Genomic DNA, 13,003 nt, shown 5'->3' on the forward strand with positions numbered 1-13,003 from the left:
GAGTGTGTCAAAAATCCATACAACGCTAGGACAAAAATAGGCGACTCTACTGCCGTGAATTTTCTAGCTCGCATCAGTTTGACACCGTCTGTGGGAAACTTCAATCCCACCACTAAAGTACTTGCAATGCTTACTACATGGTCACCTGACATAATATTCATGACAACAGAGCGCCCCACTCCAACACCCATCATTTCAGTGAGAAGCCAAGGGCGGCATGCTTTCTCATCTTCTTGCCTTGGAAGACGTTATCCTCCCAACGAAGGCATTTCGGGTCATTCTATAGAAAACTATGTACAGAATAGAGGAGTCTCAACTAGAGATCCTACACCTCCTACATATAACTCACCAACCACTTCCCGCACAGTTGAATGTTCGTTTATTATCAACTCAGCGACCTATAGGAAGCACACTCCCCTCCCTATGAAGAAGCACTTCCCCTTTTAAATCATGATGCTGAACTCCCCCATACCACCACGTTTCTTTATAGCATAATAATTGAACTATGCAAATTAATGGCTTTGAGATTATATTTTGCTTGTTACATATAAATTTTGCAAATTAATTCAATAAAATTAAGTAACCTTATTTCATAATAAGTTTTGCATGATATTGTATTTTAAGACCTACTTGCCTCTGCAAACAACCAACGGCCCAACGTTTCTTCAGCCCATACTCAAAAGTTATCTCTAATGACGTAAGGCAATTTTAAAACATAAAATTAATTTCAATGATTAGGAATGATTAAATAGTAATTATATATATAATTAAAGGGAAAATAGCGGTGCTGTACGGCAGTACCTACTCCAGGTTCATCCCCTCCGGCTCCATTTGCAAGGAAACAGAGCTTCTTGTCTACTAATCCAGCTCTAATTCTCTCCAATTTTCCGCCTTTCTTCTTCATTATAACTCAATCAAATCTCTGGGTCGTGGAGAACTCTTTTATCGAGAAGGAGACATGTCTTCTCCAAGCAAGCGCCGAGAGATGGATTTGATGAAGCTGTGATGATCCGAGACTTCTCTCTTTTTTCTCGATTTCTTTCTGATTCTTTCTCTTACTTCTGATTGTTCTTACTTCTGTTAGGATGATGAGCGATTATAAGGTGGAGATGGTGAACGATGGGATGCAGGAGTTTTTAGTGGATTTTCATGGGCCTAAAGATAGTATATCCTCTTGTTCCATCTTCTGTTTTTTAATGTTTTCACCTTCAGCGTGATAATGCCCGCTCAAGCTGTATAGTTTTGATGCGTTTTTAGTGGATTTTCATGGGCCTAAAGATAGTATGTCCTCTTGCTCCATCTTCTGTTTTTTAATGTTTCCACCTTCAGCGTGATAATGCTCGCTCAAGCTGTATAGTTTTGATGTCGACAGGTTTATATCAAGGAGGGGTGTGGACGATTAGGGTTGAGCTACCTGATGCTTATCCCTACAAATCTCCCTCGCTTGGCTTTGTAAATAAGATTTATCATCCAAATGTGGATGAGATGTATGTTTGTTTTTTTTTTACTTTCTAATACTTTCGTTTAGAGCTTTTTATAGCATTTCTAATGTAATTTCAGGTCTGGATCTATTTGTTTGGATGTCATTAACCAGACGTGGAGCCCCATGTTTGGTAAATTTCATGTTGGGCATGGATTGGATTGCATAAATACATTCATTGAGCTGCTAGGGTTTGGATATTTTAATGGAGTAGTTGTTCTAATTGTTGTTTACTTTTCTACAGACCTTGTGAATGTGTTTGAGGTTTTCCTTCCACAGCTTCTTTTGTATCCAAATCCTTCAGATCCGTTGAATGGAGAGGCTGCAGCCTTAATGATGAGGGATAAGGCTGCCTATGAACAAAAAGTGAAAGGTTGGCATAGTGGAAATTTTCTCTTTTATATGCATCTTACTTTCTCTATTATTCTTCTTGTTTGTTTGGGCTGAGTGAAGAATCCAGAGCTTCAGTTTTGAATCTTTGTGGTGGGGAATGCCAGTTTATTGATTTTCTTGTAGAAGCATTAAGCAGCTTGGATTTTTTTAATGATAATTGAGCTTCATTTTTTATTTTAACACAATGTGGCTTCTTGGATGTAGTTTACAACGAGGGCTGATATTGATTTGAGCTCAAGCAAGCTGATTTCGATCAAGAGATTGATTTTGACTTGAGCTTGGCTTAATTCGAGTCTCTATAGGCCATGTTTGGATCAAGTTGAGCCGGTCAATTACAACTTGACTTTGAAATTGATTTGAGCACAGTTGTTTAGTTTTGATAAATATATTCCTAGCCTAATTAAGATTTATTATTGTCATTATGTTATATATGTATATAAGTTTAGACAATTATATGCATTTGTAGTTATTAATATATTGAGCTGATTTCAACTTTTAGCTGACTATTTCTAGCAAGACATTCTCAAGTTGAAAAAAGAAAATCCTGAGTCAATTAAAGTTCGAGTGATTGTCAAACGAATTCTAAAATTTTGATGCCTTCATTTCATTAAAAGCATGTTGGATGATTCTTAGCATTTGAGGAAGGCAAGGCAATAAGTGTTAAGACCTTATACATCAGTCAATAAGCACATTAGTTAGGTGTGCTTAGGACAGCATCTTATCTTAATCATCCATTCAATGAGGCAAGAACTTTACCTTGATTTGAGAGAATGATATTAATACTTCCAGTGCTAAAACGAAGCTAGCTTTTTGTGATAATAATTTGATGTGAAAAGAGCATTAAGCACTTTTGAAAAAAAAGTTCGATCAAATTTATGAGCAAAGACTTAGTATTGAAAGAGTTGGAATAGTAAACCTTAAGGATGAAGGAGATGATTTGGATGACACCAAGGAACAAACATTGGGTTCCAAATTCAATGATGAGAAAAAAGCATAGTTGATGATGAATATAGAAAGTATGGCATTGTGGATTAGATTATTCAAGGCTATATATGCTACAAACTGGGGTTTTTTAGCCATACATTGATAAACTATCTAGCAAGATATTCAAACTTAGATTTTGATGGAACTCAAAAGAATTATTGTTTTGCCTATCAACAATTTAAGAGAGGATTATTTTTTATTCTTTCAAACTATTCTCTATGCTACAAACTTTAGTAGCTTGACGATATGTTGATAAACTATTTAGCCAGATGTTCAAACTTAAAATTTAATGGAATTTGAATAGTATGTTTTGCCTACCATCATTTCATCCGATGATTAGTTATTTTCTTAACAATATTATTTATAATTAGATATGAGTTGTAAGTAGTATATCTATTTTCTTTTTAGCGCTTCACTTCAGTCAAGCGAGTTCCAAACTCCTTGAGATTGGGCAAGTTTATCAACATAGGAGTAACCGACGCTTTTAATAATTTTACTCTGGTGCGTTTAGTCTATTTCATATTTAGTTTTTGTGTTCATCAGATTCTATCCTATAAGATCCTTCCCCCTAAATTGGAGCAACTTCTTATTTATAAAATTGATTTTAGAGCAATGGGAAAATAATTTTAGAGATAGTGTGTTTAGAGATAGTAAACAAAGACTGAGTATAAGATATTTATTGAGTGTGATATAACCACTATTAGAAGAAAAGTGATACATGTATGTGGCTGATTTAAATATCTTAGATTTATTATGTAAAAGAATTGAGGATACATATTAGGATAGAACTTATATAGTTAAATTTAGTTGGTTAAAGTAGAGAAGTACTTCATGGATTTTATATTATGGAGAATTAAAGAAGGTTTCTTGCAATTAAGAGCTATCTTTTATGGACATGAGTGTTGGGCAGTAAAATGTCTTTGATAGCTAAGTTGAGTGTGGCAAAATGAGTGTTAAGATTGGCGTGTGGAAAATCTAAGAAAAAGAAAAAAAGGAATGATTATATTAAAGGGGCATTTGGAGTGACATTTCTTGAAGATTATATGTTTGACTTAAGTGGTTTGATGTGTATGGTGATATGGTGAAAGATCGGAGATGAATCTATTAAATAAATAACAAACTTGATGTTGAAGGATTTCAAACTTGGAGAAAATTGATGTGTTAAATGTGATGTTGTGATATAGTATTTTTCTTACACTTTTTATGTCAATTTTATGCTTTTCTTTGGTATATTTATATATATGTACAGTATATAGGTAAAAACTTATCATATAGAGAACATTACTAATCAAAAGACTAGTGCCCCAATGCCTCAAAGATAGTGCCCCGACACCAGAACTAAAGCGCTGCAGCGCCATGCGGGGTGCGTCAGTGCCTGGAGAGGCCCTTTTTTAAATTTATGATTTCATTCAACGATTAATAGCTCAAATTGATTCAACAAACAACAACACTTTTAAATAATTGAACTCTAATGTAAACCTGCTGGATTTCAATTTGTGTTCTATTCGTATATATGTGCTTTTCAGTTTTATCATACTCTTACGAATCTCTGAAGCTGTATGTTTCTTCACTTGTATTTGTTAAGATGTGCACGCTAATTAATGCCCTATGAAGATGTATAATTGTTACATCATGTTGTAGTAGTTTTGATGTATTACAGACCGTCTTAATTTTCATTTTAAATAGGGTGCAGTCATTATTATTTATTGAGAGATTAGTCTTATAATTTTTTTCATAAAATGTTCGGCATCATAGTGAAGTTTACATTTGCAACAATATGATATATAGTCATCAATTGAGTGAATCTATATAAAATTCTTTCCATGCTCTGTAATTTTATCGTCTGATGATTCGAATAAAGATCTCGTGTAATTCTCGGCTTTCCAAGCAGAACATTGTGAAAGACATGCGAAGCATAATTCAGCTGCGGCCCCTCCTCGAGATGGATCGAGTGACGATGAGATCTCAGATGGGGAATATGATTCCAGTGATGAAGCAGTTGTTGGGAAGCCGGATCTCTGACCACATTCTATTCATGGATATATAGTATACAAAGGTCTTTCTAAATATTGTACATTATGTGTTGTTTTATGTTAAATGTTTGGGACTTGGATTTGGGAACAACGATCAGTCATTCTTGATGGATGAATGCATATGTTGGCATTCATGAATGCATGTAAATTTATTCTGGATGTGGATGTGGAGTTCATATTTCCTTTTTTTTTGTGTGGCATTTACATTTATACAGCCCAATTCTTATGTATTTAGTTATCTAAAACCTATAATTTACTTTTTAAATTTATACCACCCAAATATTTTTTTATATCACATCAAAAATAAGTAAAATACACCTTTTCATGCATAGGGTGGCATGCATGTAAAAATTAAAGTTTCAGTGTTGGATATGTAAATGCATAAGAATTGAGCGGTATGTTCGTAAATCTTCCTTCATTTTTTTTTTTGATGTTCCTGTTACTCACGAACTTTTTATTTTTTGAAATCTAACCTTCAGCTGTTATTATTTAAAATAATATCACTCAATTCTTGTTAATGAGTAAATTTTACAGCCGTGTTTGCTGTAGAAGCATCAACAAACCATTCTGGAAGGCTCTCTTTTTCATCAGGTTTGAGTCTAAATTTCTGCAATGCATCAAATTTCTCCAAGATAGAACTTCACATAGAATGACCTCAAGCTGCTTTAATTCTGGAGGACAATAAATCTTTTTCAAATATTTATTTTCAACTATTTTGAGCTTCGCATTGGATGGAGGTACATTGTCTAATGATTTCAGGCTCTCAGCTCTTTCTAAAACCAATGAGTTCATGGTCGTGTGCTTTAGACCAATTGGTAGCTATTTAAACAATGGAAAATCATTGATAATTAGTTTCTCTAAACATGACATATAAATCTTGGAATATATTCAGACATTGTTGTTTTGTGAAGTATTTGTTGGTAATGAGAGTATGTCGTGAGTGTGAGTTTGTTCTATGATGGTAATGTCTTCTCACAGTATAATCACATTAAATAAAAAACTATTAATGATTGTGTGAATAGCTGTATGGCTACTTTACAGATAATAATGACAATATATATAATTGATGCTGAGTACATAACTATTACCAAAGCTTAGAAAGAAGCTCTCTCATTGAAAGTTCTGTTGAAAGAACTTATTGAAGATTTAAATATCACTACAATAACTTGTGATAGTTAGAATATTATTATTCTCAGTAAATATAGGATATTTCATGAGAGAACCAATGACATTGGTGGTCGTTATCACTTTGTTTGTGAAGTTACTCATGATAATATTATTGTAAGTAAGACCTGTACCATTATAATTTTGTGGATATGATAACTATGACACTCCTAATAGCCAAGTTTAAATATTACTTAGACTTGATTGGTATCCATTCTTGGTCATTAGAGCTTTGTAGAAAAGGTGGAGAAAGTTTTATTCTGTATATTTGAAAATTTGTGTCAATATGGAGATTGCTAAATTTGTGACTTGAATTTTGTGAATCTCGCTTATCTTCTTTTAAGGAAATTGCAAGCATATGAATTGAATCTTTAGAATGGAATTTTGAGCACACATATTGAGGCTTTGGAAGGAAACCATCAACATGTGGATTGAAGACTTCGACAGTTTGATCAATTTTATAGCCTTTAGATTGCAATCAGTTATTGTTTTATTCACTCCTTTTAATTATTGTATTTAAAAATGTTTTGCCAAAGACTATAAATACCCCATTATATTTTGTATAAGGCACTCAATTTTTCTTCATTTTGATTTTATGTTGGCCAAAGCTCTTCACTTGGAATTTTAGATTTGATATAGTGAATTCTCCTGCTCTGCTCGTGATTTTTTCCATCTTGCATTTTCATATAAAAATTGTGTATTTTTTTTTCATTATTTGTTGCATCAATTTAATATCAGGTTATGATAAGATCAAAGTTACGGACTGAGCCTTGTGTGCCATTATATTGGTTACACAAAGAAAAGTGGGCTTTGGGAATCAATCAAACTATATGAGAAGCTAAAATCTCTAGGATGAGCCAAGACAAGTAGCATATGCTTCAATTATCAATGTTTATTATCGTCATGGTTTCTATAGAAATTTTGAGAACACATTTCATGAAATGTTTGAGAGAGGCTTTGACATATGTGTGGTAGCTTACTCCGACATAATTTCTATATGGGAAGAATGGAAAGGTTGGGGAATGCCATGAGATTGCTGGTGAAGATGAAGAAGAAGGGGAGCGCGCCGAACATGTTTGTCTAGAATTCTCTGTTGGATCTACATGGGAGGCTTATCAATCTCAGTCAAATGGAGAAATTGTGGAAGTAGATTAAAAGGAAAGAAATTGGATCAGATGAGTTATACTAGCATAATATGTGCTTGCAACAGAGCTGGAACGTTTGAGTAATGCCTAAAATTTTATGATGAGTATAAGATGAATGGTGTGAAAGATGATGTGGCCATGGCTGGAATTATGGTTGTATTTTTTTTTTCTAAGATTAACAAAACTGATGATTTGGTCAAGTTGCTTAATGACATGAAAAGGGGTGGAACTAGGTTTGATGGCAGACTGTACAAGTCTGACTCAATGCATTGCGTGATTCGTGGCTCCTAGCTCGTGTGAATATGAAGAAAATTTTGGCTCTGAAATGGAAAAAAATTTGATTTGTGTGATAATTAGTGTGATGCAGGGCTGCTAGTTCACGTGTACAAGTTCATTCTCTCTCTCCCTTCTTCCCCTTTCTCTATTTCTATCTAGTTGGTCAACCCCAAGCCACCAAGTTCACAAAGTTCAGTCAAGCCTAGCCTTTGACTCTGCCACCATAACTTACGCGTTTTGCACATCTTTTCCTTCTTTTCTCTCAATTTTTGCTTATACAAATCCCCCTTTGTATCAAAAAGCATCAAGTACAAAATTTGGGTGCAATCTAAGAAGAAAATAGGGAATTAAAGTAGTGAAAATTAAAAAAACAAGGAAAGCAAGGGATTGTTGAAGGTTAAATCCAAGTTCGAGCAAGAAAGAAGAAACCATCTTCAAGAGGTCTTTACTCTCTAGGTATTACTTGTGAATTTTAGTCCTCTCTTTCTCTATTTGTGCAGAAAAATGTGCTCAATGAACTCTTGCAGGCCTTAAACTCAACCATCATAAAAATTTTATGAGGTTGTGTGGTGCTTAGACATTTGAACTTTATAAATTTGAAGTTTTTTATTCGAGAAGAGTCATGGAGGGAAACTAAAAGTATATTGCAATTTGCTTTGCAAAGTATCATTTATTTGACAAGACGTGCTTGAGTTGAAAAGATCAATAGAACCAAGCTATTCAATTTGGTTTATTGTTTGCATTATGTAGCTTTGCTGAATTGCGGTGGAGTATTTTTTCCTTTTTTGGAAGTTATTCGGTCTAAAATATTTTCTCCTCAAATTCATGACCATACCATGAAATGTCATATACTATATTGATGTTGAAGTTTATACGTTAAATATATTACAGATTTAATTCAAAATGATGATGAACTTGATGAAGATCCCATGATTCCATCATCTCAGGACGTCGTGGTCCTGATCTATTTAGAGGAGGTAGTCGATCCAACCTGACTAAAAGATTCTTGTCAACAATCATGGGTTGTGTCATCTAATGACCTCTTGTTTTTAATTGTTAGTGAGTTCATTGTAGCATTTAAGTATCATTTGATGCATCTTTTTTTATTCTTTTTACAATGCAATGGTAAAACAAGGATGAAGTGTATGATATATATACCTTCAAGGAAATTTACATACATGTCACATAATTCATATATTTACATGTCTAACCTCTAAAGTTTGATATTTATACTTATAAACATTTTTGTCATAAACATATGCATGACACTATATTTCACATTTAAAATGTTAACAATGGTGGCAATTTTTTTGTGATATTAAAGTCATGGGTTGTATCTGTATAAATATAAAATTTATGTTAGATATGCAAATACATAAATATTGTGTGATATGTATTTGAATTCCATATAATCAATGATTGTTAATCTATTAAAATAAGAAGCAAAGTCATTGATAAATCATTATAGTATTCATTGTCAACTTAAATATGGACCTAGGATCAAGGCCCGTGACGTACTTAAGATGGCCCTGAATTAGATCTGTAAAAACGGCTCGCGAACAATTTGTGTTTGACTCATTAAGTAGCTCATCTTCAATTCGTTCGACAAACAAACACGGTAAATATGAATAATCTTTCATGCTCGATATATAAACGAGCCCGTTCGTGCAGCCTCTGAAGTTTGGCAAGCAGGGGTCTTGCCCGGACTTTCTTTAATTCTACCAGAAGTGAGGCTTCGCCGTGAAATGAATATAGGAGAACTTAGAATGAGATGCTAACGGAAAAAATCTGACTTAACCAGATGTTGGCTTGAGGACTTTCTTTAATTCTACCAGAAGTGAGGCTTCGCTGTGAAATGAATGTAGGAGAACTTGGAAGGAGATGCTAACGGAAAAAATCTGGCTTAACCATATGTTGGCTTGGGACTTCATTAATGATTCAAGCTGAAGTGTTAATTGTGTCAATACCTTTTATATTCATCATATTAATTTTTAGGGGCATTTGCATACATACCCCCCAATTCTTATGTATTTACATATTTAACACCTGAGCTTTTAATTTTCATTGCATAAAAAAGTTTACTGTTTTAACTTTTAAGCCACCCAATTCTTATGTATTTACATATATAACACCTGAGCTTTAATTTTCATCACATCAAAAAGTTTACTGTTTTAACTTTTAAGAAGTGAAATGCACCTTTTGATGTGCATTTAAGGTTGGTATGTTTGTAAAAATTGAAGTATAGGTGCTAGATGTGTAAATACATAGCAATTGAGTGGTATACTCTTTAAAAAAAATCTAGTATGTTATATATAATAAATACTGTCTACCTTCAGATCAATCGTTAACAAAATGAAAACATCATTGCTAATCAGTAACAGAAATATACAACAACAACAACAACAACAAAGTCTTAATCCCACTATGTGAGGTCGGCTACATGAATCCTTTTTCTCCATTGGTGTCATATTTTCATTTAGTTCTAGTAAATTAAGATCATTTTTAATACAATAAGCCCAAGTCTTCCTAGGTCTACCTCTGCCTTTCTTAACACAAGTCGAATCTAAAACATCTACTCTCCTAATTGGATCATCAGATGGTCGACGTTTAATGTGACCAAACCATCTAAGACGACTTTCTCTAATTTTGTCCGTCACAGGAGCTACACCAACCCTATCACGAATATATTCATTTCGCATTTTGTCTCTAAGTGTAAAGCCACTCATCCACCTAATCATTCTCATCTCGGCAACACTTAACTTATTATTATGTTTCTCTTTTAAAGGCCAACATTCAGCGCCATAGAGCATTGCAGGTCTCACCACCATCTTATAAAAGTAACAGAAATATCCTCAAACAAATTTTAAGTTGCGAATATGAAAATAATACATTTGTCCTTTGCAATTGTATATTTGTCAGTGGGTTTGCGAAAAAAAGACCGGTTTTTTAGGAATGTTTGTCAATGTGTAGGGCTTAGAATAGGATGGAAGCCTTCGCCCAAACTCTCATTTTTACAAACCAAGCTCCCAAACTATCATTTTTACAAACCAAGCCCCCAAACTATGGATAAAGATATGAACTTTACTGTTGGGGAATGGTGAAATCCATAAAGTTAGGTGCTTGGTTTCTAAAAATGAGATTTTGGGTGTGAGAAAGGCAAAATCATAAGAATTGGGTGCCGTGTATGTAAATCCCCAAAAATTTAATCCTTTATCTCATGTGCTAATAACTCCTCAGTGTGGAAAACCCAGTTTTTTACATTACAAATCTACAAAAATATATAGTTTGGAGCAGTCTAGGCTAACATTTGCGCATGTTCTAATCCCAAATGGAAGATGAACATTTCTTAAAGCTCAGATCACACTTTTATTTCATTTATAAAAATCAAAATACACAGACATATATGCAGATTACTGCAGCAACATATCAGAACCAAATTTACATGTGATCCAAGCAAAACACAGGCAGCTAAATGAGCGAGCAAGAGCTTATTTGCAAAAGAATGGTGTCGGCAATGAAGCTTTCTGATCTCTGGAAGCCAACAATTCTGAATCAATTCATCATATACAGCAAACCAAACCAAAATACCTATTTTCTTGGCGTCGAAGTTTCGCTGCCAACATCGATGGCATTTCCTGTTTCTGATAAACACTGCCTGCTTCTGGACCTCGTCCTCGGATCCACCTCCTTCTCGTCGGCGAAGGAGAGGAAGGACTGCAAGATTCTGCCAGACTTGGAGCCTCCAGAACGCGAGCTTCCCTCGGGAGTTTTGAGTGATTCCTGAGTGAAATGTCGGAGGAATTGATGAATGATCATGACGAAGTATATGAGCAGAGCGAGAAAGCAGGCGACTCCGCATATGGCGAATAAGCCCCAGAAACTCTGGAGCTGAAGGCTGTTGGATTCGATCTCGCTTTTATCAGAATTGCAGGAACTTCTCATCAGCCATTTGTCATGAATTCGCTGAAGATCTCCATTTTCAGAGAGCTTCAGAATTGCAGAAGACATGTCGACGGCTAAGGGAGAGTCACGTTGAAATGCCTGGAATGGAGCGATGATAGGTGAGACTGAAGTCATTTAGAAGTAAAAATGAACTTCATGCAATGTATGAAAACTTGTTGGGGGAATTCACATGCATACCTCCCAGTCCTTATGTATTTACATATCTACAGCTAAATTTTACCTTTTACATGTATACTGCCTGAAACTTTCATGTAGGCCGTCCAAAAAGTTCGTTGTTTGCGAATAGCTCGTGTTCAATTCTTTTAAGCTTAAATGATGAATGAGTTGAACCGAAAAACCCTTTTGTTGAATTGTGTTCATCTTGTTTTGGCACGAATTAAGGAAATTATATATTATATATAGTTATATCAAAGTTTAAATCATCGCAGCCTGTGGAGTTATGTTGTGCTGTGTATTTTTATTGCATATGAAGGATGCAACTTGGAATTAAACATCCTACACATATTTTTCTAATTAATATAAACAAACAAACTTTGAGCCGAACATGAACGAAAAGTCAAACACAAAACACACTGTTCATGCGCTATTTCAAACGAGCCGAACATAAGTCTTCACTCGTTTACCGCCCTACCTTCATATCACATAAAAATATACCACTATTTTGACTTTTAAAAGTGAAACAAGATGGCATATATGTAAAAATTTAAGTTTCAGTATTAAAATGTGTAAGGACATATGAATTGAGTGGCATGTCACAACAACATCCAAGCTGATCAGGTGATTGCGTTTCCTGCAACAAATAACCTCATCACCGCTGATATAAACCCAACTCAGTAAATCCTAGCCGCAGACTCAACACAATAAAGTTACACTTATAAATCTGTACATCCTATGTAAACCACCACTAGGCAAACAACTTCATAGCAGAATGAATACATAAGTATAGAATATCTGTTTACTTGCCTTCAGACTAGAGCTATAGACAACACAACTCTTCCATTGCCAAGGTGGCTGAAGTCACAATACCAGCTTGTCGGCCGTTTTATTGTTCAACTTCGTAGTTTGGAAAAGTGATGATTTTGTGATTTTGAAAATAATTTAAATATAAATATAACTTTTTTAAAGAAGTAACGTTTTTAATTTTTAAAATAAGTGAGACCAAACGAGTCTCACATTTTCAAATAGTTTAGATGATTTAATACAATACTACAAGCAATACATTTATCCCGAAAAATAAATATATTACTTGTAATAGGGATTTAATCATCTAGACTAAACAATTTGTGACATCCGTTTTGATCTGCGAAATATTTTATAAAAAGGCCAACAAGTTCCCCTATCTAACATAAAAATTAGATAGGGTTTTATTTTATCTGGGTGCCTGGTTCCCTATAGAGGCAAGCCCCTATAGTTAATTACATCTTAAATGATCGAAATCACTTAAGATAACTCTCGATTAAGATCAGGTGGTTTTGCTTTCAAGATTTCAAAGTTTAGGTTTTCACGATTGGACATGGGAAAATCAAATGGAAATGGCTCAAAATAGGAACAATTATTTAAGGAAT

The 13,003-nt window shown here is 34.2% G+C and overlaps 2 protein-coding genes across 6 annotated transcripts in view; one reads left to right on the forward strand and one right to left on the reverse strand.

The window, feature by feature from the left end:
- The first annotated feature begins 787 nt into the window (after positions 1 to 787).
- LOC110029000 (ubiquitin-conjugating enzyme E2-23 kDa-like) lies at positions 788 to 5,092 on the forward strand. The gene is made up of 6 exons (XM_020731098.1): positions 788 to 1,002; positions 1,085 to 1,164; positions 1,373 to 1,487; positions 1,561 to 1,613; positions 1,725 to 1,853; positions 4,749 to 5,092. The coding sequence occupies exons 1-6, from the start codon at positions 959 to 961 to the stop codon at positions 4,877 to 4,879; spliced, it is 552 nt and encodes a 183-aa protein (XP_020586757.1). The 5' UTR covers positions 788 to 958; the 3' UTR covers positions 4,880 to 5,092.
- Positions 5,093 to 10,676: 5,584 nt separating this feature from the next.
- LOC110025707 (glutamate receptor 3.1-like) overlaps positions 10,677 to 13,003 on the reverse strand; it is a 25,811-nt gene continuing 23,484 nt past the window's right edge. For all 5 annotated transcript variants that reach the window (XM_020726337.1, XM_020726345.1, XM_020726327.1 and 2 more), the window contains one exon: positions 10,677 to 11,516. In XM_020726337.1, coding sequence (XP_020581996.1) covers positions 11,064 to 11,516 — 453 coding nt within the window. In that variant the 3' untranslated portion in view covers positions 10,677 to 11,063. The remainder of the gene's footprint in view (positions 11,517 to 13,003) is intronic.

Source organism: Phalaenopsis equestris, unplaced genomic scaffold, assembly GCF_001263595.1.
Source record: "Phalaenopsis equestris unplaced genomic scaffold, ASM126359v1 Scaffold000002, whole genome shotgun sequence".
NCBI lineage: Eukaryota > Viridiplantae > Streptophyta > Magnoliopsida > Asparagales > Orchidaceae > Phalaenopsis > Phalaenopsis equestris.

Excerpts from the sequence above, each read along its gene's own strand:
- LOC110029000 (XM_020731098.1), top strand. The coding sequence starts at position 959 with ATGTCTTCTCCAAGCAAGCGCCGAGAGATGGATTTGATGAAGCT. Across the intron at positions 1,003-1,084 it reads GAGATGGATTTGATGAAGCT|GATGATGAGCGATTATAAGG; the intron begins GTGATGATCCGA and ends TACTTCTGTTAG. Across the intron at positions 1,165-1,372 it reads TTTTCATGGGCCTAAAGATA|GTTTATATCAAGGAGGGGTG; the intron begins GTATATCCTCTT and ends TGATGTCGACAG.